Below are 27,736 nucleotides of genomic sequence, written 5' to 3'. Positions count from 1 at the left end.
CGTCAACGACCACAACGAAGACCACGACGAAGACCACGATGAGAAGACGACGGCGAAGTTGGTGCGCGTCCAATTCCGCGCGTTCTGACTTCACAGAGATTCGCCGAACGCGCGAGATGCGCTTCATCAGAAACGGAATCTGCATGCAGCAACGAATGGTTGACTGGTGATTGTCGGTGTTTAACATTAATTATTTCAATCCAATTCAAGTAGGCAACTACAATATCACAAAAGAAAATAAATGTCTCCAGAAAGAAGAAATGCTGGATCAGATTGCTAATCTAAGAAAGTTTCATACACATTAACTCCTCGTGAGTGACAAGCGCCATGACTCTACGAAAACTTTAGCTTCATTAGATCGGTAGCGTTAACTTTGCGTGACTCACGATGTCTCACCCAGAAAAGTCATTATTCTATTTCGATATAAAGTCTTTTAAAACTTCAGAAAATGTATCTAAAATAATACCAGTTAATTAGCCTCTTAGAAATAAATTGCTAACTTCAAGTTTAAATAATTTAGAATAAACACAGAATAAATTTCCAAAGAAAGAGAAGCTAATAAATCGTTATTAACGCGATTAGCGCATTAATGTATGATTTACCGATGTGATAATCAGTTGGAATGTTCATGCTTTTTGTTCAATTTTCACAAACTAAATAAAATTCTTAAATTAATAGCTAAAATTTCTCTTTAAACATGAATAATTTGTTATAAACGCAAAGTGAATTTCCGAGGAAAATAGAAGTTAACGAATCGTTATTAACACCTATTACATTGATGTACGATTTACTGATGTAGTTATCAGATAGACTGTAATATGCGTGCTTCGCACAATTTTCACAAACTAAGTAAAATTCTTGAATTTACAACAGTTAAAATTCTTTTTCAAGTTTGAATAATTTGCAATAAAAGCAATAAACGTAAACTGAAAAAAATAAAAGTTAATAAATTGTTGTTAGCACGGATTAGTATCCATTCATATGTGATTTTTCGATGTAATAAACCGTTATACTCGTACTTCAATTTTTACAAACTAAATAAAACTGTTAAGTTAGAAATCAACTACAAATTACAATTAAAGCACGTATATATAAAAAATATTCTTACTATGTTTAATATTCTTATAAATATTTTTATTATGATTTTATTTTGTATTACTTTACTTGTATTATTATCTTATCAAAATTCAAACTTCCAATATTATCTCAACAACATTAATTTAATCGCTACAAAACTCTTTTATATACGTGTAAAATAATTTTGCTTGCCTATTTATAAATTTAAAAAATTTCTTTGAACAACAAATAGTATGAGCGCCAGATTTGCCATGTCACTATATCTATGTATAAACCGATCCGAAATGACGTGCCGTGACGTATTCAATCTAAACACCAAACTTGTTTAAATTCTAGCGATAGATGACGAAAGCCACGAAAGCTGGCTCATATCTGTTCTCAAGAAGATTACTACGAAGTACTACTTTTAAAACACCTCGGAAAAGTCGTCATTCTGACATCGTCATCAGGCACATTGGCACTGTATATCTTGTCGGAAGAAATCTATTCGCATTGGTTTATATAAACAAACTACTTACTCATCTTATTCTTTTGGTTTATTTTGCATAGTCATCGTGTTTAATTATGAAAAGTAGCGCGTCACTATTCCAATGAATCAGTACCTCAATCGAATAAAAGCAATTTTTTTAAGAGAAAGAGAGAGAAATTGGCCATTATTTACGTTCTTTTTATATTTGATTAAATATCTGATAAATGTATAATATTTTGAATGTAATTTATTATCAACATATTAAAGCGCCTTCCGAAGAGTTGCGGTCGATTCCGATATTAGTTAATCAACAAAAAATTAATAACTTCCGAAAAAGCCAATTTTCTGCATATATGGGTGAGATGCTGATCTTTTTCAAAGAATTCTGTGTACGAAAAAATATTTTTCCTACAGTTCTCAACATATTAAAGCGCTTTCCGTTAAGTTGCGGTCGATTCCGATATTAGTTAGTCAACAAAAAATTAATAACTTCCGAAAACCTGGTTTTCCGCATATATGGGTGAGATGCTGATCTTTTCATTAATATAAAATAGGCAATTAATATAAAATAGGCAAAGAAACACAAAACATATTCTCAAAAAATATACAAAGTAGTTAAATGTTTTAAGTTTTATCGCTCATGTGATTTCACAATGCGTCCATGTGTCATAACAAGAAAATTCCAAGAAGATACACATGCTCTTCGACAAACAAGAATAGAATTCTGAAATTACGACGTTGATTATCAGTTCAAGAAATAACGATTTGAAGCATAAACTAGAAAGATAACAATCTTCATTTTCGCGGGAAAGCAATTGGTAACTTTTCATCGAAAATTTCAATTCAATGAAAATGTGTTGTTTGCAATATTCATACTAATTACTAGATTTTGTTTTAACGTATTTACAAAGATTTCAATTTTTTAAGCTCAGTGAATTTTTATCTATATTAAAATGATTAATCTATAAATGACGAATTAACTATTAAATCACACAGATCAAAAAGTGTATTTATAAAAATTGATAAATGTTTTTTATGTTAAGTATTTTATGTTAAATTATAATAAAATATTACATTGGCAAAAACCATGTAGAAAGATTATTCTACATATTATCCTATAATAAAGAGTATGTAATAATATTTTCAACTTTTGAACAATAATTTTTACTTACTATAATTGTACACGACCCTCTCTATTTTTCCGGTTAAGGCTGAATTTATCTACTGTATTCGAGAATGCTTATGCTTTATGGGTTTCTTGGCTTACGAACGGAACATATTTTAGTTTTATAAAGTCCGTCCAGACATTAAATTTTTTTAAACCTTGTCAACAGTATTGATAGTCGATATTATGGCGAACGACTAGCATTATTTAAGTCCAAGACGTCTTGTTTGCGTAACATAAAGTTATCTCCCAGTTTTGTTATAATTATCTATAAAATTTATTCCTAACGCGGAACGCATTATTCATTGGCGTTACATTCTTCTCTTCATTCCGCTTCGCCCGTTTTACCCAGCATTAGACTCAACGCTGTGCGGTATATTTTTGACTTGTGGTGGTCTAAAGCTATTTCAAGACGAAGCCGAATCAACCTTCTGCATGCACCAATACGATTCTTCGTACCCACTTTCTCCATTTGTTTCTTTGTGGTCTCTGGCAACACACACATCTCCCTTTTTCGTCCCTAGAAACACTTTTTCTCTCAAGGTTATTGTCGAGCTGTCCAGCTAATACATATATAAAAAATGTAAAATGTTAAAGAAAAAAAATTGCGTTTTTGCAGATTATCTAAATGGCTTATAAACAGCACAATAAAATCGCATAAAGTTACTGGAAAAATGGTCAAAGAGAAATAGCCATTTGTTGTTCAATATGATTCAACTGACGCAGTTAAATAAAATTATGATAGTTCCTCGCTAACATAACAGTAAATTGTCAACAAAATTTATTCTACGTCAAAATTATTTTACCGTCCGTGACAAAACTTCTCAATGTTCATTGCAATTCTCCTTTGCTACATTAAAAGACGAGTTTAACTAGGTTTGCAATTGAGTTTACAGTTCCCATTTATTCAATAATCAAATCTGATTTATGCAAACTACGTTGCGGAATTTCCACACATTTTGTAATAACAAAATCTTTAAGTTTTTTTAATAAATTCGTTAAACTGTCTGTAATTAAATTTCTCTATGCTTTTTATAGTTTATTCAAAATTATTTTTGTAAAAATTATATTATTTTACATTTTAAATCGACACATATTTAACATAATTGCGCGGATGTTGTTAAAGAATGTGTATAAAGTGACTTTGTTCAAGATCAACAATAATCCCTTACGGATCAGCAGGTTAATTGTATATGATGATTCAACATGCGCAATCCAATCGTGGTGTGCCACATTCGAAATTAGATAGTCCTAATTGCAAATGCCATCCGTTGCGGACGATCGCTTTGGGAGTGAGTGAGTGAATGAGAGACAGAGAGAGAGAGAGAGAGAGAGAGAGAGAGAGAGAATTGCTCGCTTTATCATTAATTTACTAGATCCGTGAATCCGCGACAGACATACTTGATTTTCTATTAATTGTAAGATATTGTTGTTTCCAATCGGTTCAATTAAAATAATCAATGAACGAAAGTGGCAAACGGAATATTCATACGCGCCAAAATAATGCTGCGAATTTCTCGTTTACTGATATTTCTTTTGCACACAAAAATAAAAAAATGAAGTTTTAATTAAAACTCGGTAATGAATTACAAGCGCCGCCGCGAAAAGCCGATTGATTGAATTAAATTTATTACTGCTTTCCCGTTTGCCATAATTAGTATTCGCGCGATAGGCGTATTTATTTTTCCGTTGAAAAAGTGGCATCGCCAAGTTTCAAAAATGTCGGAAGGACTGCTGTGTCAGAAATCTCATTTATCATTGCTGTAATCCGGCAAATCGTATCGAATAATAACTCTCGCAAAATAGTAGGTCTGTCAATCACACGACGCTTCTCGCTTATATCTGTACAAGATATCGTGTATCTCCTCCAAAGAGAAATCTCGTTATAAATCATGCTAAAACGCAAAGTAAAGATCGATATTTATCGTTCATCAGTGCAAAATGGCAAGTCCGTGAACCTGAAAATAGCAAGTCATGGGATTACAGAAATCTACGGGATGTACTAGATTTACAATTTTTAAATTTATACTTATAAATTTAAATTTTTACAAATGAATTGATTATAAATATCTCTCCCTGCAAATTTTACAATATTTCCTTGATTTACACAACAAATGATAATAAAAGGAAAAATAATAACGTAACAATAATATAATAATAGAACTTTAACTCATTGGCTCAAAATGGGTGCCATGATTTAAATATCAAGATAAATGATGTACACTTTACTGATAGAATATATATTCAATCGACAATGCTCCTAAATTTATCATAAAATGCATCTAAAGTACTTTAACCTGGCGAAAATTTAATGGAGGGTTGGAGCGTTCGATTGTAAGGTAAACGGATATATACCTGATGTCACATCGAATGCAGTTCCACGAGAGCTATTGATAACGTTGACACACAGAGGAGCACTATCATGCATTAGAAACATAAGTGGCACGTCATGTTGATGTGGGCTGCGTAAACGGTCTTAAGTGCATGTACGCAAAGGCCAATATACAAAGATAGCAGTTAATGCATAAATGTGAAACCGTACATATTCGTCCAGATTATTTGATGGTTGTTTATTCCGTTTGATTTTTGGTTATAATGCAGACTGCGCAATTGCCAAAGTAAAAGAACGGCAACTAGAAGTAAGAAATTAAATTGTTTTAAAAACTTTAGTTATCTCAAAATAAACTGCTAAAAAATTAAAAAGTTCAAAGTGTTATTTAATCTTACTTTTAAAATACATTTTAAAAAATCTTCTTTTTTGTTCTGAACAATAATTCAAGATGCAAGGAAAAAAAAATTTTTAATTACTTTAAAATTTTATTCAATTTTTCAGATCATTATTTCAATTATTCTAAATGATAATGAGGCTTCAACTTAACATATAATGCAATAATATTATAATATTTAGATTAAAAAAACAAACATGAAATATATTTTTTAAAATTTAAATTAACAAATAAAAAATTAAAATATTGAGGATAAAAATATGTACCTTATTTGGATTAGAGGATTTTGATAGGCAGAATAATATCCAGCTCATGTATTTTGCTCGTTTTATTATTTCCAAATCTTGCTTAGAACCTGAAGAAATTCTTTCACAATCTAATAATTAATTAATGATAATTAAGTTTAACATTAACGCCTGACAACGACGAAGTAAAGATTATAGATATATATATATTTATATTTATATATATATAAGCTAATCCTTGCCCAGACACACGAATTGATATGCAATGTTTAATATGTTACTTGTTTTCTTTCTTGTTTCATTCGTCCTTGTTTCTCTTTTTTTTTCTTTACGGGCATATAAATAAATTCTTATTGCTTAATATTTTCTTGTTAATATATATATAATATATATATAGTATTATTACATATATGATGATATGTTTTTGTAGTCCCAATGATTAATATGCACGCGTTTGTGCAAATGTCTCCGGCGTGAGACATTTTATGGACGGATTAATCCAGATTACGTCATGGACGTTCCGAATTGTCGAACAATCGCCACCGCTCTGATAATTCACGGTGGCAGATAATTAGTTTATTTTATCCTTCGATATATTCTTTATTACATTTCAATCGATCTTCGGAATATCCCTCACGCATCCGGCAGTATTTGACGAGGCCTCAGATTGTCGTTTCAAACCTCGTCCGTGATAATGATAAAACAAGAGAAACGTTTATATAGATGTATATATAATATTAAGGAAAATAGAAAAAAAAATGAAGAAGAAGTAACGAGAGAGTTGCGATTGTCTACGGCTCCGATTTTGTACTTCGCCGTAGATCGATTTTCGGAGAGGCGTATCCACTCAAGCCCCGTCGACATACTGATTAATTACTAGTATTATTACTATCATATTATTACTATCATTATTAATGTTATTATTCGCTCACTAAATATCATATTCTTATCTCTGAACATAGTTCAATGTCGCTACGGTAAAGTTATTATTCTTTAAATATCACAATAACCTTACACAGAAAGCTGCAGCTAATTTTATCATTATCATTATTATTATTACTATTCATCATTATCCATTATTACTATCAGTATCGGTATTGTTGTTATTATCTACGAATTTACGCGCGAACTTTATTTCGTAAATATGTCAGATGTATCGTATCCTCCCCTTTTTGTAACGAATACGAAAGTATTACCGTTATTATTATTACTATCTTTATTTAATGTTGCTGTTATTATTATGCACGCACAATCTTTAGGGTAATCGTCGTCGTGTCAAGCGACGCACGCCTGCGTAAACTCGATTTTGCTGCCTGTGTACTGGGTCACTTTCGATGGTTAGCGTGTGTGATTACTCTCGTGTGTACACGATGAACAAAAATTGAATGTTACCAATATACAGTGTACGCAAGTTTCCCGCGCTACTCAATTATTATAGAACAATGTCGACACAGAATTGTTAATTATCTACGTAACCGTCGGCTTGTATTCTGATGCATAGTATTTGTAATTCGCGATACGTAGTGAACCCCAAACTTTGAAAATATTGTAACATAAAAAAAACTGTTAAATAACAAAGAAAAAACTCTAAACGATTGATACGCTATTCATAAACTATATGACAAGTAATTGAAACAGTTGTCATATATTTGAGGGATTAAAATCATTAAAATACTCAATTTTTTCAAATATAATGCTACCTCTGCATCATTAGAAATGTGTATGTTTTGATAAGTAAAGCTTATAATGCTGCATAATTATGTTCTCAACAATAAGAGTACGTACCATTATAAATATTAATTCTCAAAAAATGTTCACATAAAATAGTCTAAACTCTAAAGTAATTCCTTTCTTTGCATTAATTAATTTGCATCATAGAGATTGCATTATAATGAAATTATTCTATCAATCCCATGTCCCTCTGGTCACGTAAAAAAAAAAAATAAAGATTTTTTTCAATTGTGAAATTTTCAGTATAAGACAATGATCTATAAAATCATTTAGGAGTTCACTATTATTACCACCAATTACAAATACGTAGATTCGAGTTTTCAACACTTTGCGGACTGACCGTGCTGTACTGTGGCGTGCGCAGGGGACGGACTAGTTTCTGCAGCTGTATATGCATGTGATACACATCAGATATTAAATACAAAATTATAATCTCGAAAGTGACGATTATATCTAAGCGAACATATGATCGTACTCAGTCGCAAAAATAACATTTGTATTCGTCGCACAGTATTCTTCCAAAAAGGACCAAGTGTAGGACGTCGTTTCACACACTTTCATCCGCAAAGTGTTAAATTCACTCGATCTGTCGACTGATCGCTCGAGTGTGTCAAAAATCCATATTTTCGCAACGCTTTACTAATCTCTCTCTCTCTTGTAACGATAATCGCTATCCCATGAACAACGTCGACAATTTTTAGAAATGAATTGTTTCTATGTAAACATATTGCAGATGCTTACATAGATCGCTTACTGCATGGAGGAAACTGCTACGATCGTCGTACATATTTAACAGAGAAAAATCACACCGTTCCGCGTTCGAGTGGGCAATCCAAAGTGATCGTAGAATCCCCATGAACCGACACCGATACGAGAGCGGAAGCGATTATTACATTAATTATGAATCGATTACGCTCCCGAATTGCAAGGATTCGCGGCAGATGTAGGCACGTTTCTGACAATCATTCATCTGTGCGGCTAACGAGTGTACGATAACCAAGTGTAAAGAACAAGTAACGGCTAATGCAGAGTCTAATATAGAGCTCTGACGCCGAAAAGATCGTCAAGAAAGCGTGCCATTGATCTCCGCGCAATAAAATTTCTTCCATGTATAGAAATCAACTCGCGAAATTTCTTTTTATATATACATCATCGTAACTCACAATTTTCGTTTTCCTGAATCGAATCGCGATTCAATTTCATGATTTGCCTCAAAGTCGTTTGTATATGCATCGTGAAATTCATAAATATTACAATCAACATATTTAGATATATATTTAAGAATGTAAAACGAATTTCTAAAAAGAAATTTTTTCCTTTCTAATATCTCCCAAAAATTTAGCAACTTTTTGTAATAATTCTATTAGATCTGAATTCTAAAAATATTTATTTTCAAGGATGTACAGCCTCGAAAGGTTAAAAAAAAACGTACCTTTTAAATAGAAACAATTAAGGCAAAGAGTCTCCACGATGCATTGGAGCCAACTTTAATAAATTTCTACGATGCAGATCAATAGATTATTACATATTTAAATGTACATATTACATGTACATATTACATATATACACGCATACGAGATTCATGTGATAGGAAATATTCCCATTTTCCTCGAACGCTTCCACTCCATCGACGTTATGCATTACTTCCAACATCTCTCTTTCTCTCTCATACGCAATATTTCTCGCCTATCTGCCACCCAGACACCGGGCGCAAACCGAAACCGCGCGTTCACGCATGCAATACGCGCGCGATATGAATCTAGAAACAACACGCAAATAAATACACGGACAACGTAGCTACACAAAGAGACACGTCCTTACATACATGCAGACGGATACAAATGTAAGACACGGGTGTATCTATCGATTAATAAACGCCACAGAACGCTCGCGGTTGTCTACGAACGACGAATGTGGTCCAATGCGTGCCCTTAATTAAAGCGATTAGCTTGGCGAAACGCGCTCGATCATTTACCATGCCGGACATGTTTATCTAACTTGCCTGAAAGAAAATTGCAGGACGTCTTTTAAGCTGACGTTATTGAAACGTAGCCCCCCCAGTCCTTTGTATTATGAAAAGATCATTCATTTATTGCGTTTGATTTAAATAAATCTATTTTCCTATGAAAAACTAATTTAAACTACCTAATATTACTAAACATATAATTTGCAAGTGGATGTAGGAAAGTTAAGTGTGGTGCAGATATTGTGAGTTGTTAGTTGCAGAACTTAAAGATCTTCTTTTCGCGTCGATAAACACTAATGTATTGTACCCTCTGTTGAAAAACACAATTCTTTTGGACTAGATCGATTTGTATTATCTTCTTCATCTTTCACCCACAGATACAATTCTTTGAAACACCCTGAGATAGATAATAACATAGATAATAGTAATAAAACAAGATAGGTACTCTAGTACGTTTCTTTCTTTTTTTTTTTTTTTTTTTTAATAGAATAAAGACGGGCCCAGCATATATTATGAATGATCGATCGATTTCGCTGTTTCTGATATGTTAAGAATGTAAGGGCGTGTTTTTTTTTTATCACTTTCAAAATATCGTACGTCACTGTACAGTGTATAAGTATCAAAAGCAGTTACGTGTTTTCCCTCAGGAATTCTCATTGCAAATTGAGCGATGCCGAACGATCTTAGTATCTCGAGTTACTGTTCGATCTCGTGACACGTGTGATTGTCATATTCTGTCTTTTTTTTTTGTTTTAACTGAGATTACGCATGTCGCAGTATTGACTACGCGGATTCATCTTTGACATATTCGCGAAACATTGATCATGAAAGTATCATGTACAAATTAAACTCCTCAAACTCTTCGTAACGTGCATTTAGTGGTCAACGGATTTTATTCCCTCGGCTGCGTGGAATGTATGTCGAAACACAAAATCGGCCGTCATCAGATGTATCGTTTGAATTTGGTTACTTTGTTCGAATGCGAATTGTGATACAGCTCGATATCCCAATTTACATTAACCCTGTCAAAGAATTATTAGTTACACGACGCTAACTTACACATCCACAACATGCTTCTTAAGCGTCTGCGAAAACGCAGATTTCAATCACGCGTGGCCGACGTATACCAGACGCGACACAGTGTGTGCGTAGTGTCCATCTGAGCGTAAACTCGGATCTATGAAACAGAGGTTTAAATCTACAGATCCATAAATCCATACGCCCGAGAAAATTCATACGAACATTCACGAATCAATGAACGTTATAAAATGAGAAAAGTTACCCGACGAATCTATAAAGCGGGAATATTATAAATTCGTATCTTCAAAGATCCGGATATTCGCAATTTCGTACTAATCCACGGACACATATGTAAATCGGCAAACTCACGTATTCAGAAAGCGGAATCGGCGAGGTCTATAACAGCATGAGATTTCCACGGAACACACTATGAACACGCTAGAATAAGCTTATATAATCCTAAAAATTCTCGCATGCCTCGTATAAACTGCTCCATCCATCTCAATTTATAGGATCATCAAGAATATTAGCATTAATTTTCGTTGACAGATGGATAAATTAATTCATCGATTCCATAAGAATCCATAAGAACAGTTCTTCACGTTTACTTTGGCCTTACGATGCTTAATGGGTATTACTTATCACATTATTCCTCCAAGATCACGGTAAAAGTGAAGGACTCTTCCCACATATACTTCGCTCATCTAATCATTTTGTCAAGATTATCCGGTTTCGCGACCGGAAATTGTGAACGTTTGGTATAAACTACCACAGTTCGTCGTGTAGACATCCGTCCATATCACCATCTACAAATATTTCCCTCTCGTGAACGGGTTTATCCACACGTATCCACCCAGGCACACAGCCGCATGCACACATGCATACATACGTACATATACACAGACGCAAATAATTAATTAAGCAACTATAAGTCCCGACTCTTCTCGAACGATCCTCTAGATAAGTACATACTTCGATATCCGAACATTGAAAAATCTCTTTTCTAGGCGCCCTCCTTACTCGCTCACGTGTGCACAACTCCCCTCTCTCCCCAAATTTGTGATCTCAATACGTAGTCGTCGTTGTGAATCGATCTTGCGATCATGGCTTGGACGGGTATAAAGGCTGCCGTCGATGATTGAACAGGATTATGTCATAGTGAAAAAAATTCGCAAAAATTGAATCCTCTTAAAAAGTAAAAAAATAAACTAAATAAATAATATTACTTTGTGCTATAAAATTTGCAAAGAATACGAATAAGTTTACCTTTAAAAAGGTGCTTGAAAAATGTTTATACCATAAATTTGGATGCGTTATTAATGTATAAACGATGGGGGTTAAGTAATAATATAATTCACTGTGACAATCATCCTATCATTGCCTTTTAAATTTTATATCTGTGTTAGTATAGAAAGTGCATAGCGCATGTCAGATACGCGTATCGCTAATTGCATCAACGAATTTAGCAATTTTCCTACGGCAAATGTACATCAAAATACATTCTGTGACATAAAATGGCTGATGTAAATTCTCTTTCCGAGGATCGATGTTAAATGTTAAAATTCGTATAATAAATAATCTTCTCCTTTAATCAATAATTAGCTTATAGGATTTAAAGCCCAGTTTAATTCATACTGATGCATATTATAACGATGTATATACAGATTCTGGTCTCATGCAATGATCGATATTATTCGTGTGTGACGAGATGCACGAGAGAAAAAAGATTTGTAATTGGCAATAATGGCATGAGCCAACTGGTCGCCGATTCTCGACTCTCTTGGACGATAAATACGATAATCGTGAGATTCGCGAGAATACTTTCGTTTAAAAGCGCAAAGTAGCATTTTTAACCCTTTAGGATTACTTGCATGAGTCGCGTAAATAATAATAAATTAATAGTCGAATAATCTCAGGTACATATACCTCAAAGAATATTTATCTCGAGGGAATGCATCAAAATACTGCGCGATTTTTGAATTTAAATGATTAACGCGAGGCTAACGAACGATCGTGCGAGATTATTCCCCAACGGGGAAAATTCGAGTCAGAAAAAATTATTTGAATCTATACCAAAGCGGTCGGTTTAAGGCAAAAATTACAAAGCGATATAATAATAATAATAATATCGATTCTCCTTTAACAATCTCATAATAAATTAAACAACAATCATAATATAAAAAATTAATGAATGCCCTATTAAGAAATTAATTAAGATTATGTTACTTGTTTGACTTCATTCATGTTAAATTTTTCGTTAAATATTTAGCTTTCTCTCAATCTCTCAATTAACTCACAGTTTTCTCTTTACGCAGTTTTAAAAAGCATGTTTATTTATCACACTCGCATTTACCTCCAGATTTAAATTTTATTTCAATTTTAGAATTCCAATTGTTAATATTTTTTTTCTACATTCCAACGCGTCCGTCGTCAAGAAATAGTGTCGATATTTTGCATAAGTAATACCGATGTGCCCGAGCAAAGGATACCCACATCAAATGATTACTCGACACGCGCGATATAATCGTATAAATAGAATATATGTGGATTACCTGAGCACGACCGGCTTTTCAATAAGAACTCGCAAGCCGCCTATATTTTTGCTAAATAACGAATCAAACTCGCCATCAGACTGCGACAGTTGCAATATACAAATTGACTACACTCTCGATTCCACACGTACGTGCGTCGCCGAGTCGCTTAATTATTTCAATTACTTTCAGATAAAATACCACAGATTACTTCGATTCTTGATGGCTTCGAACAGACATTATATTTTTTTTTGCCACACACTATTTATTAGATAACTAGATATTTTCAAAATGTAAATTTATTATTAGTAAAAATATTATGATAACAATAATGGTTTCTATAAACAATAATTTATAATGAGTAAAATCGCAACGCATATTGAGTACTTTCAAATAAAAAAAATATAAATGTCTGATCGCAGTTGTTTTCTAAGTATCGAAGTCCACGGTACATATACATCTATATAAATATTCGTCTAGTTTCGTCTTTACTTACGTCGCGCGTCGTCAGACGGATGTAACATCAATGACAGAATCAACTAAATACCACAGAAAGCGCGTGTGATACTACGATTAACAACTATGTAGAACAGTCTACGGTTACTTAACTATCTACTCGCAATCTTACAAAACTCCGAAAAACATCGTGACGCATTATAATCCGCCGCCAGAACGAGTTCTTGCGGTCGTTTAAGTCAATTAACAAAATTGTATTCAAATAATAGAAAAGCTGTTTTTAGACTATCGTACTTCTCTTCGCCTTCTCCTTATATTCTTCCCCTCCTCCTTCTCCTAAATCATTCGTCCGGAATGTATATAAACTCCCTTCCACGACACTTATCACTGATATCGGTACGAAGCTCTATCCGTTACCCAATATATATCGCCGCGGTAAATCCGCTTCGCATTTCGCGCACTTTAGAAAATTGATATGTATTTTGTTTATGCATCTTTTCATCGTGCCCTCTCACTTTCACATTCACTTTCATTTTTTTTTTGGTGTCTCAACAATACTACTATGGTCATTACTTTCGAAGTATGGTCAGGCTCGTCAGGCTCGAAGGAGCTCTATTAATCTTGCTCTATATGTATACTCATGCATATATATATATATATATATATATATATATATATATGTATATATATATGGTAAGACAGTAGCTCTTTCGACGCTGGCAAATTCGAGACGCGGTAATCAGTTGTAAGCAAAAAATGTATAAGTAATTCAATTGCAAATTATATTATTTTCTTTAAAACCATCTTTTTTATAAAAAGCCCATGACAATTCGATACCGTCAATTGTAACATTTTACGGGCGATCTCTGACTACCGGAGTGTCAATGTGCAATTTCTTTCTCTTTTTATCCGTTATTGATTGGAAAAAGTAATTACGCGACATTCGTTTCGATATTAATCAAAAGTAAAACTCCAAACCAAAACGTCTTTATGCTTTTCGTGTAGTTTATGATGGTGCAGAGGCTTTATCTCGAGGATCGATCCTGCCGCAGGATCTTCCTACGAGGACGGAATCAGGATCTACGAGAGAAACTCAAAAAGCAAAGGCGAATTATAATTCCACGCAATTCGCACGCCTGCCTTGATTTTTCTTCGCGTTATCATTCACAGTAGATTGGTGCAATCTAGTATCAGGTGGTGCATATTAATGTTTTTCTTTTTTCACAGCGTGATATAGTCTTTGTGAGGTCTATTGGTAGTCTTTGGATCGATACATTGCCATCTTTGGTGATCTCGCATTCTTCGATCTCGCTTTCTCCCCCCCTCCCCCCTTTTTTTTAGTAAGCTTCACGCAAACGTGAAGTTCTTATTGTAGATCAAATTTTAGAAGATATTTCCTGTATGCAAACCATTCGAGTTGTAATTTGCCGAAGTGTACAGTGGATTAATCATGCGAACCAATGATTCGATAGTGTTAGAGCGAGAGCGTGTCTTCTCGAAGGAAATATCGTACAGTCGATTAAATTGGTTTAATGCTGCAAATTGTTGTTTATTTCTTAATTTTCGAAATATCTAAACGATTCGCAGACATCTTTTATGCAAATCGTCAATTCATTGATTCATAAATTCTTACATTCATAAGTGTAAAACAGAGATTCAGGCTTATTTATGTATATATATATATCTTCAATCCTTCGGCTCTCCATTAATTAATAATTTTATAAAGTAATCTTTTCGTTTACATTTTCGTTGAATGTACGATTTTCCTCTCGAGTTTTCCGCTCTATAATTTTTCGCCACTTGCAGAATAAAAGAACGCTATAGGGTCCCGGTCACGCTCGCATTTCGCATGATTCGTTTCGCAGTGCTTTGCGCACGATTTGCTTCCACGATGCTATATGTATATGCCTATACACATGTGTATATATATATACGTATATAAAAAAGAAATAAAACGGATTTGCTAGAGTAATTTTCTAGAGACGGTACAAAATATCTGATTGACATGTACTTCTCGCCCCTGTACTTTAAAAGTCGCGCTGTTTATACATATATTTTTTTTCTTCATATATATATATCTATCTGTAGATATATGTATATATATATACTTCTTCATATTTTATATTAACCTCTAATATATCCTTACGCAAATACCACTCTATATTAATGTAATAATAGCGTACTGCCTACTGATATGTGTTAGTTCACTTGTAAAGCACTTTAAAATTCAATCTAACGATTCATCGATTCCGATCGTGAATAACGACGAATCCGCCTCTTAACGGCTAATTACAAAATAACGAGCTATTGAATACACCGAATAATGCGTTTGCCGCGCCGCATCCTTGCATCTGTCCAAGATCGACGATCATCCTCGCAATCGCGACTCAATACTCGAGCGATCACGGCCGCGTTATCCAACACTTGCTTGTTATACTTCTTATTATTCTCCTCGCTATATTTCTTTTCTTGTCTCTTTTTGCTATCTTATTTGCTGGTACTTATGATATATTCGTGAACTATCCCCGACGGATTTCCAATTCATATAGACTTTTTTATCCTTGATACTGACATGTTCCATTAACTCTTTGCGCTCAGATATATAATAACTTATACATTATTTTTCTTAATTGCAAAAGATACGCATGAGAGCGTTATAATACTTTTTTTTGTTAAAGGAAGGCCAAATATATGTAAGTCCGAGTCCAAGCGTATAAAAGTTACTCTATCCGCAATGATACGCTGGATGTAAGTTCTTTCTTTATTATTTAATTACGGATGTTAATGCAATTATTTGGTTTTTAATATCTGAGATGGATACTCTCGTATGGAGGATTTAAATCTCAGTCCGTTTCAATACTCCTCGAATTATAAGGCCTCTCGATTCGATTACAACTTAGATTATACTTCCTAAATTTTCGTAAATTACATTTTATCGCAGTGGTTCGTCAGTTAATTGTAGCGTTAAATTCAAAATTTGTAACATTACAAAATATTAATTTTTGATCCTTCTCCATTCAATAATCTATATTGCTATGTAAAGTAGGACTCGAGAGTGAGAGTGCAAAGAGTTAAAATGGAAATTCGTACATTGTATCTGACAATAATATCCTTCTGCTTCATTCCATTGTATTCGGATCTATCGTGTATTCGTCAAGTCTTAATATCGCGGATATTTCTAATGTAGTGCTCTCCAGTCCCTTTCCGTAGAAAAATAAAGAACATACTGGCGCGATCGTGACTTAACAATCGATGACGACGATGACGGGCGATCAGTGATGGATGATCGATCGGTTCGCCCGAGCGCGCCGCTGGATGATCGCCATTATCAACATAATCCACTGTTTAATCGGCGGCTTTCTTTTGTTTCTTAAGTAACTTCCACTTTCGTTAATTGCGGATGCATGTAATAAATGCCCAGTGATATAACGGGGGATATACGAAGGTTGGTCGTGAAACTCGAGGATTCATCGGCGGAAGCTGCGTAAGATTATTGAAAGTTGCTCTACTAATAATCTTCGTTACAGCTGTTTGTTAAGCTCTATTTATAATCTCACGTTATAATTAATATAAACATAATCATTATGTAATTCTTTCATGTGAGATGCAAGATTAATGAAGTATTTCGCATTATCTAAGAAAAACTTCAATCATGATAAATAGAAATTATCAAGATAGCTATCTTCATGAATTTGTTGAGTCATTTCGGAAAATTCGCTCCAAGTCTCGCCGAAAGCTCGCCTTTGATCCTCGTCAATCATTACGAGATCTTGAATGCGCCCTCATTGCAGCTTTCCGCCACTGAGAAAGTAAGAGGAGAAGGTGGAAGGGAAAGGGAAGTGCGATAGGGCGAAAGAGAGGCGAATGGGACGTAATTTGGGTACGGTTGTACGTTTAGAGAAGCGTCGGGAGTTCTCTCTTTAGGAGTTCGAAAAATCGGGACAAGATCTATGTGTGTAACGCGCTACCGATTACAGCTTGTGACTCGACCAACAGAAAGGCACTTGGGCAAATTACGTGCCGAGTTGGCCGCCGTTTCTAACACGCGGGGCACATCACTTTCACTACCACCCTCTTTTCTTCCGTCCGCTCTCACTCTCTTTCTCTCTCCCTCTCTCTTTTTCTCGCAATTTTTTTTTGCTTTACAGAGAAGCGGACGGTCGTTCAAATTCTCCTCTCGCTGGACTTTAATTTTCATCTACAGGCTTAACCCTATGATATGTTCGCGTTCGTTATGTATATATATGTATAAGATTATTACGTACATTCTTTCATATCTCACTTGCCATTCTCTCGATCTGATTGCTCTTTTCTCTTCCTGTCGCCATGCATGCTCTCTCGCATTCGCAATTCCATTCTCGCTAACACTTCAGCTCGGACTTCCTTCTTCCTTCTTTTTTCTCGCATTCACACAAAACACACACACACACACACACACACACACACACACACACACACACACACACACACACGTACATTCTCACGCACACACGTCCACACACATACACACATATTCTCTCTTATTCTCTTTACTTTCACCTAGGACACTAGACTCTTCTTAACAAGATATAATAGTTAAATGTATACGCGCGCTCGTGCTACGCGCGATGCGCCGATGATAAAACATAAAATACACGCTTCTTAGGGCACCTTTGGTATTAAGCTTGATGTACTCATCTTCGCCTCGTCTGTTCCGTTTCAGTGTGTGGAGTACGCAATTTCGCGTTAGAGCCGCCACCAGGATTTACATCGTGTCTACCAGTACAGTTTTAATCACACGTTAATGAGCTTAATCTTTTCGAGACTCGATTTTCTTGCGATTATTACTTTTCCAACGATATGAACAATTTGAAAAGCTCGAGCTCGATGTAATGACTTATTTAACAAATTTGTAAGAAGTTCCTTTTCCGAAACACCTAATAGATTATCATTGAATGCAATTTTCTTGGTATGTCGCAAATGCATCCCAGGGTGGCATAGTATGTCTAAAAAAATTTTCACGACTGTTGCGTGTGAATGTATTTGTTTGTGTGTGTACGTTTATATGTATGTATTAAATAAAATCGCGATGTAACGTACGCGTGAGTGACTGCGAAGAGTGCCATTCTTCTTTACATATGTATACACACACAAGAAATAAAATTCTCGCTTCCTCGCTCGCTTCATTACTTCTGCTGCTTCCTCTTCGATGCTCCACCTATATCATCTTTGTCCCTATCTCTCGCTTCGTCATCGTCGATCGCGATCAAAGACACGGTGAAAATAAATAGTAGGTAAAGGTAGGTACGCGAATAGATAAGTTAAGTTCGTTAAAAAATATATATACCTAGGAATTATTATGTGATTATATTGGGCCCCCCGCTAGAGTCGCACGAACCAACACGCCTCCGTGCAATGTCGAAGAATTTACAAGAATTTGCCTACCGTTGTGTTCGCTGTGTCCTTTCCGGACGGAAGAGCGAAATCTTGCCCTTCCGCCCCCGCTCACAATTTTTGCCTTTTTCCTCTTCCTTTTTTTCCTCATTTGTTATATGTATGTGTGTACGTGTGTATGTATGTTTACTGCGTCCTACGCTTCACTCCTCGCGATCTCTCGCCGAATCCTCAATTGCTCGACAGTGTGTGACTTCTTGTGTAGTTCTCCTATCTTGTTTTCCGATGATTTTCTTGTTTTACGAGAACGCGTCCTGTCGTCTTCTTGGGCCTTTTTACATGCCATTGATGTCGATCTTAAGGTTGGCCGTTTTCTTGTCTCTTTGATCCCTGAAAAGTCGATGCAAATGATTAGGACAATTCGTGATATATGGCGATACGTTCTAAGTGCTAGAGATCATATCTAATTACAGCAAGACGGTGTTCGACATAATTAAATCACATTAATAGAGATTATCTCAAATAAAATTAATATTATTTTTTAAACACAATAATTCTTTAATTTTCTTGCCATTGTGCCACTATATACATATAACAGACATTTTCAATCCTGCTTTACTCGTGCGAGGTGTCCAGGATTATAACCCCAGCCTTATAAATTTGCTACAATTCGCCTTACAATTTTGGATTTATCTTTATCTAGAGGTTGTAGAAAATAGTATCAATCTTTATTTAATTGTAAATCATAAAAAATCAATAAAAATTGATATATAATGTTGAGTTGCCAAAAACATTAAGCGAGTAATTATGTTAAAAAGAATCGCGCGATTAAAGCAGGATTGATAATACACATACAAGAAAAAAAATTGCATCATCTTTGAGTTATAATTATTAATATCGCCAGTCAAATATGTTTGAAGATATCGTAGAAAATCCAAGTTCTTAGAAATAAAAAAATTTCTGAAATTGAGCATTTACGATAATCAAAAAGCAGAAGGATATAAGACTCGAAAGTCAGTCATTCATAACAATAGTTTTGATACCGGTTTTCAATAAGTCAGTACATGTGGTGACAGTTTGAAAAGAGATCGAATGTCTGAATGAGAATGAAAGAGCAACCTACATTTGTCTTGTTACCGCAGTGTCCGCGTGAAGCTGAAGAGATGACATTGCCATTGAGTAATTTGCGTATCTCATTAGAACGTGACTATGCTGAAAAACATTCTTTCAAGATTTTTTTAAAGCTCTCGGTTGACGAAGACACACACACACATACGCGCGCGCGCGCGGAGCGAAGAAGAGAAGGATATAATAAGAGAAGCAGAAGATATAGGGATATAGATAGATAGATTGAATTTTGTTGTATCTTGAAAAAGAAATCCCGCAGGAACAAACAGAGATTTTATGAATAAAACATATTTACATAAAGATTTTATGAATAAAACGTATCTACATCTACAAAGGTAGACGTTCAAAGCGGACCGACGTGAATAGAAAAATAAAACGACGCCTAAATCTTATGACAATATTATTTTACGGTGCGCGTATCGTAAAAATTTTTTTAATTCTATCTAAAAAAAATTGTATCGATTATTCAGCACTAATGGAAAATAATATATTAAATTATCGCAAAGAAATATTTTATAATATAAATTTATAACGTATGTATAAAAAAAGAGAAAAAGAAAAAAAAAACAATTGTGAAAGTGAGAATATCTTAAAAATTCTGTGAAACAAATCAACGCGAGCAAATGTCAAAAATATAAAAATCGAAGAACTTTCCTCACAGAGGCAGAAAATTAAAATCTCGACTATTCAACAACTCGAGCCTCTCGGGTCTCTGCTGTGCTTCAACAATCCTATAAAAAGGCTTCTGCTTCATCTATTATAAGCGTAAATGCGAAAGGTTTTCTGATATACGCGTACAATGAAGACAGAGGAAACGGAAATATTCATAGAATTGAATGTGTTCGCTCGGAAAAGGGCAAGAGTTTTAATTCATCGAGTATCCCACCTTGTAAACGTTACGATGCTAGACATCTCTATAAAATAACGTGAATTAACGATGACGTGTTCGGCCGTGCCCAGCTCCAAGCGGACCGTATCGATCGTTTAATTTGAAAATGGGGTGGTCGATCCGTAGCCGCAGCTTCGTTTATAGCGTGACCAATCGCAACTTTTTGGCATCGCGTATGAATAAACAAGTTAAGACACAATCACAACTGCAAGCGAATAGTATCGATTCACTGATTTCAAAGGGTAAGGTCGAACGATCTGAAGAGCTCTTTTATAGCATCCGATCAATTTTTGGTGACACACTTTTGCCCCGACGCAAATCCATTTTCGAACGTTTCGAATGGATTCCTACATCTCTGTCTCTCAGTCTTCTGCATATTTCAAAACGGCAGTATAAAATCCATTAAATCCATATTCCTTCGAGATCTCTTTGAATCTTTAAAAACTAATAGTTCTAATGTTCCATATAGCTATATTTGTTTGATTCATTTTCTTTTTAATACGAAATAAAAAAGAGACTATAATAATCATATATAATCTGATTATATATCATTATACAAAAAAATTTTGTCTCAAATTATAAAAAATTTGTTTTAAATTTTATTAAACAGTTTATAAAATGTTTTTTGTATATTTCAGAAATTCTTATCGTTACTCTTAAAAGAACTTGCATTTTTAGATTTTTATATCGTTCTGTCTTTAAAATACACGATTATTATTCTTCATTAAACTAAAAGATGATGCAAACTTTTTCTTAACGTGACCTATCATATCTATATCGTGTACAAATAACATCATGTCTTTGCCGAAATATTACTACAATATTTCGGCTAAACGAACAATTTCGTCAGCTTCATTCATCGCAGTTTAATTACTTAACTAATTAATTAGTTCAATCCTTTTAGTGGTTGGATAACCTGTGAGTTGAACTAAGTTCAGCCCTTAAATTACGTAAGTGGGATCGATCCTTAAATGTCCGACGAATCTTCCTTCATCGGCGGAAATACGGTCTTAATTAAAAGCGGAACCCCAGAATCATCGTTTTGTCCAACTTTCCTCTTTTTTGTCTTACATAGATTTTTATCGTAATCCATGGATTTGTTTTTATTTAAATTTGTCAAATCGAAAAATAAAATAAACGTTAACATATCAAACCCTCTTTGTTTTTTATATGTATCAAATACTTCTGTACAAACATTTTTTAAAGGTATGTGTTTCTCATAACGATGTAAGAATAGATAACAATTGTTGCATTTCAGTGAAATCTTAAAATATATACAAAGTTTATCATGTCAAAGAAAGAAATTTGAAAATGTTTTATTCTCACAAATCCTAATTATTAATAAAACAATTTTTATTAATAAAATTGATTTAATATTTTATACAGCTAATTCTTTCCCCAAGCATTACTACAGCCGATTAGTATAATGCTACAGGATAGTGCATTGTGCTCGTCATATCTATATGATAAAACAAAGACAGATTTGATACAGCAGAATTAAACAGGAAAGGATAGGATTTCGTATGAAGGAAATTACACCGTAAGAACGAGCAAACTGACAAACAGGCATTAATAAAGAAAAAATACGAAGGGAATACAACAGGAAAAAAGAGATTCTGTAATTCAGGATCGATACCATATATTACAATTTGGATGAGTTCAATTTTCAATGCTACGATAAAAAATTTACCTTGCTATCAAGTATTACGTTTCTACCCACCACGAACGGATATCGAGAGAGTTTATTTCTGACTGTCTCTAACATCGAAACCTGAACTCTTCGAAATTATAATTTAGTTTCTATTTGAAATCGTGCAAAAATTCGAAAAAGAAAAAATCATGAAAAAAAAGGTAATTCAAAACAGATGAAAAATTACATTCCTATTGCAAAAATAAGAACATGTATCTCAATCGAGCGATAGAGAAATAAAGAGAGAAAAAAGAAGGAAAGAAAGACGGACACATTCGCCGGCTTTCACGTGATTGGTAGGCGATTAACGATGGATAATTGACAATTGGCACCAACAGCGCACGAGAGTGCATCTACTGTTTGGATACGGGTCCTCGACGGGACAGCCGTCGTCGGTCTTTCGACCAGATTTAATTGGCCTTCGAAGTGACAGCCTGTCTGGCGCCCCGAGGTACAAACGCTTTCGAGGGCGAAGCCGCGTGAGTTAGATCGAATAATGACCGCATAATTGGATCCAGGATCCACTGGGCCCAATGCATTTCGGTGCCGATGACAAAAGTAAAGATTCAAAATCGATATTTTTTCGATGGTGTGTCATCTTCGATGCTATAGATATAGAAAAATGTGTCGTTTTAGCTTCAATAAGTATATTACGTCATTTTTTTATATCTATAGCATCAGAATACATACATTCATCGAAATCATACCAGTTTCGAGACGAAAACGTACAGCTGTGCTCATAGATCCAATAAAGTGTTGCTTTAAAGTAAATTTTATTTTTGAAGTAGATTTATCATTTAAAATTGATATTTGATATTTCTATTTTAAATCACACTTTATTTATTGCATGTGTGTGTGTGTGTGTGTGTGTGTGTGTGTGTGTGTGTGTGTGTGTGTGTGTGTGTGTGTGTGTGTGTGTGTGTGTGTGTGTGTGTGTGTGTGTGTGTGTGTGTGTGTGTGTGTGTGTGTGTGTGTGTGTGTGTGTGTGTGTGTGTGTGTGTGTGTGTGTGTGTGTGTGTGTGTGTGTGTGTGTGTGTGTGTGTGTGTGTGTGTGTGTGTGTGTGTGTGTGTGTGTGTGTGTGTGTGTGTGTGTGTGTGTGTGTGTGTGTGTGTGTGTGTGTGTGTGTGTGTGTGTGTGTGTGTGTGTGTGTGTGTGTGTGTGTGTGTGTGTGTGTGTGTGTGTGTGTGTGTGTGTGTGTGTGTGTGTGTGTGTGTGTGTGTGTGTGTGTGTGTGTGTGTGTGTGTGTGTGTGTGTGTGTGTGTGTGTGTGTGTGTGTGTGTGTGTGTGTGTGTGTGTGTGTGTGTGTGTAATATTATATTAGGGAGGAGCGATTTTTTTTAATCCCCTACTGTATATATTTTCCGAACAAAAAAAGGAAATTTCCGCTTATCAATAAAATTCATCACTTTTTATGCTTTTTCCAAAAATACATGCACAATAAAGGATTAAAAAATCGCTCTACCTTCATATACACATACACATATGCATACATACATATACATGTAAATATGTATATGCTTTCAAAAACTAAATTAATGCTTTTATTTTATAAATGTTCAATTTTATTACGATATAAAAACAATAAATCTCCTTTTGAAGCTGTACTGTTAAAATTCTATTTCATATTATCTTCTCACCAAATATTCATTGCGTAATAATACCAGAATAATGTTTATATTTGCGATATACAACTAAATATTATAAAATATCTCTCTTCAATAAAGTATGATGAGAATCTCAAAATATGTAATAATAATTATTAGCATTAAATTAACATAAAATGTCGATGAAAGCACAGCCCTACGTGTTCGCCGTTGATCGTAATTTCGCGGAGGCGGCTCTACTGCAGGGCGGACCACCCAGAGCGCCTCGTGTATGTACAAAAGTCTCGTGCTAGACCACAGTAAACATTTGTGCTGAGGACTTGAGCGCATAAGCGAGGCCTCTGGGTGTTCGGAGGTACGCAAGTTCTACACTCGATCGCAGCAACTCGTACTCTCGTCGAGGCTCTCTCGGCATGTGCAAAGTGCGCGAGAAACGCCCTCGCTAAAATCCTCGCGCTTGTCAAGATCTTTCTCGGAACCATCGTCTTCGCCCTATATGAATACCACAAAAATAAACACCGAGGATTTCGACCTGGCAAACGCCCTGTACGAAACCTCGCCTATATCGAATAGAGCCGCCCCCCGCGTCCTTTGCAGCGGTCTATCGTAGCATAAAGTGGAACCTACTTCGATCCAGAGATTTGTAAAGCCCACCTCGGCCATTTTTGACTTTGCATATTCGATTCGTATCGCTCCCCGGTCGGAGGAGAGGAGAAAGGATCCTTGGAGAGTGGCCATCGCCTGGGCCGCGTAGCGAACGTCTTGGTATTCGATAAAGGCCACTGGCGACCCTCCCTTCGTGTGCATACGAAGCCGGGAGAAACCAGGAAAACTGTGCACAAATAAGAGAAGCGTACAATACGTGCTCTAGTTAGTCGTAAAGACAGTACTCTGGTAAAGGGGAGTTTAGAGGGGTTTGGCGGGGGTCTGGTTACTGCTTGGCTGCCATTAATGGTGTCGGTGGTGTCAGGCGGTGCCGACATGGGGTGATTACACGGAGGGGATGCGACACAAACTCAGCAACAGAATCGAATTTAGATTGTTAACTGGTATGAACTATTTCCTTCGGCACACATGTATGCAAATTATTTTAGGGTAATTTATTTAACGTGTACAGAGATAATTACGTACATACGTACAATACATACATATGATTGTACATGTAGAAAGAAAATGATCAAAATAATAAAATTATCCGTACACTTCTTATTTTGCAAAATCTTTCTTAGAAACGGTGCATAAACAATTAAATTATTTTTTTTTTTAATGTAATCAAATATATTTGAAAAATTATGAAAAGAAGTACTTCTATATGTGATAAATTCTCCGTTATTATTTCTTATTGTTATACTATTCATTTTATGATAAACAATAAAATTTTAATAGATTTTCGTACGTGTCTCTTTCTATTTTATATCATGTTATTCCTTCCATCTTAATCTTTTCATATTAGATTCACTGTGTATTCACAAATCCGCAATTAGTTGATAGTTCGCAATGTAGGGACATTACCCTCCGTGCAAACCCGTTCAGCACACCGACAATTAGTAAACGGCACTGGTCGCATGGTATTGGTACGGGTACTAGTACAGGTGCGTCCTATATGCCTACAATCTACGACGGTGGCAAATGATTAGCGGATGTCAGTGATGTTTAGAGGCAGTGCTGTTAATACAAAGCTTTCGGCGTTTACGACGGACTTGCACAATTTCAACCATAACATCCTCGGCACGACAATTAAATGTAAGTGCAGGTACTTGATGCTTCGTTGTTTGCTTGTCACCTTTCGATTACTATGGTCATTGATTTAATATTCGCTTGTTTAGTTATTCAAAAATGCACAACGAAAATAGACATAAATCACAACTAACAAATTTATAGATTCACAAGCAGACTAATGTACACAAATCTGATAATGTTCGTATAAGCTCACAAATTCATGGATCCAAGGATTTATGTAATTCTAGAAATTTGTATTGAATATTTCCTAATTGATACCTCTCTTATAGCTCCTTCAATTAATTTGAAATATTTTTAAGAAAGTTAGAAAAAGACGGTTACTTTCTAAAATTTTTCAAGTTTTAAAATTTAAATAATTATATATCAATTAATTAAAACTGAAGTTTCTGAGACCTACTAAAGATTTAATATTTTATTTAAAAAAAAAGAGAGAAATCATAGATAGGAGAAAAAAAAATCTTAGAAATTAATTTCTCTTTCTAGTTATTTTCTATTATAAATTATTTTTCAAAATTATTTGATTCTAAATAATCTAATAAATATCTTTTTATCAATCTAAAAAATGACTTTAGAAAATCCAGATATAAAATTGTTACAAACTATATTTTCAAATCATCTTATATAAATGTTTCTCTAATATAATTAAAATTAAAATTAATTAATATTTAATACATAATTTTTAGAACATTACTTGCAAGGTGTTAATTTCTATTTTTTTTTTTTTAAGGTAACTCTATGCTACACATTCTATAACAAAAAATATTTTTGCAAGATTGTAAAATTCTTTTTTTGTCTTGACAAATGTTCTTTTTCTCAAACATCAACGCAAAATAATTATCCGTAGAACAACGGTTGAATTACATGCGACGAGGACAACGTATTCACGTCGTCGACGACGAAATTCTGTCGAATACTCCCGTGAGCTACCGAAAATTGCAGAATGCGCAGTGTGCCTCTCGCACGTGCAAACGCGTGTAATTAACTCAGGCACTCACTTACGAATTCATACTGCAGAACTCTGGGGTTTGCGGGATAATGAGATTTCGCGGGCTAATTATACGAGGGGAGGAAGAGCTTCTCTATTGGCGGCGGAACTTGCGAGACAGTCGCGTGCAGACTTCCGTCAGCGATGGAATTCGAAAAAGTAGACGCGTCTTCTGGATCGCTAATCGTATTTGTGTGTTCAGGAACTTGTTAATGATTCTAATATCTTGTGAAAATTTTTTTATCTCGATTAACTAACTAAGCAGATTTTTCAATTAATTTTTGACAAATAAATGTAATAAAAATAGTGCTTAAATAAAAAGCATAAATTCAAACATACAGGAAAGATAAAAAAAATTTTTAATATTGCAAACCATGGTAGTGCTACATATAGAAATTTAATAAATTTATTTTATATGATTTGCTTTTCTTTTTAGAAGAAACAAAACATAATTAACATATTTAATAAGCGTAATAGCAATTATATATTAATAAACATGTATACCATTTGACAGTAACGGGAAAAAAGTCAAAACCTACTCTTCTAAATTCTTTTTATTAAATTCTCTTGCTATTAAACAACTGAATAAAATGCATTTTAGTTTTTATTTATTTAAATTCTTTTTAATTACCAAAGAGATAATTTTATTTTTAAATTGTCATTTTTGTCTTGATTCAATGATTATTTATTCTTAAATTTCCAAGGTAAATTATATTAATGACATTAGATATTAGACTCTCTTCTCTGTCTACAATTATATGTTTTAAATCAATTAAATATTTTTTACATTGTTAATACTTAGATCCTTGAATTTCTGAGTTTTTACTTTGCGAGTCGTGAACTGTATAATAATACGAGATATATCAAGTCTTTTCATTAAATTCATTATTTCCTCCATTCCAACTACTAAACTCACTCTCTTTCCTTCTATTATTTTTTT

The 27,736-nt window shown here is 34.4% G+C and overlaps 1 protein-coding gene across 3 annotated transcripts in view; it reads right to left on the bottom strand.

Moving 5' to 3' along the window:
• Positions 1–5,750: 5,750 nt before the first annotated feature.
• Positions 5,751–27,736, bottom strand: part of LOC105195853 (protein couch potato) — an 88,914-nt gene continuing 66,928 nt past the window's right edge. The window contains exons 8-9 of one of the 3 annotated variants that reach the window (XM_026132565.2): positions 24,699–24,903; positions 5,751–19,149 (exon numbers count right to left, since the gene is read on the bottom strand). In XM_026132565.2, the coding sequence (XP_025988350.1) occupies positions 19,117–19,149; positions 24,699–24,903 (238 nt within the window). In that variant the 3' untranslated portion in view covers positions 5,751–19,116. The remainder of the gene's footprint in view (positions 19,150–24,698; positions 24,904–27,736) is intronic. The other 2 variants (XM_026132567.2, XM_026132569.2) reach the window with 2 other exon arrangements.

The sequence above is a fragment of the Solenopsis invicta genome, chromosome 11, assembly GCF_016802725.1.
Source record: "Solenopsis invicta isolate M01_SB chromosome 11, UNIL_Sinv_3.0, whole genome shotgun sequence".
NCBI classification, from domain to species: domain Eukaryota; kingdom Metazoa; phylum Arthropoda; class Insecta; order Hymenoptera; family Formicidae; genus Solenopsis; species Solenopsis invicta.
Note: the sequence above shows the minus strand (reverse complement) of the source record. Positions and strands in the feature narration are given on the sequence as shown.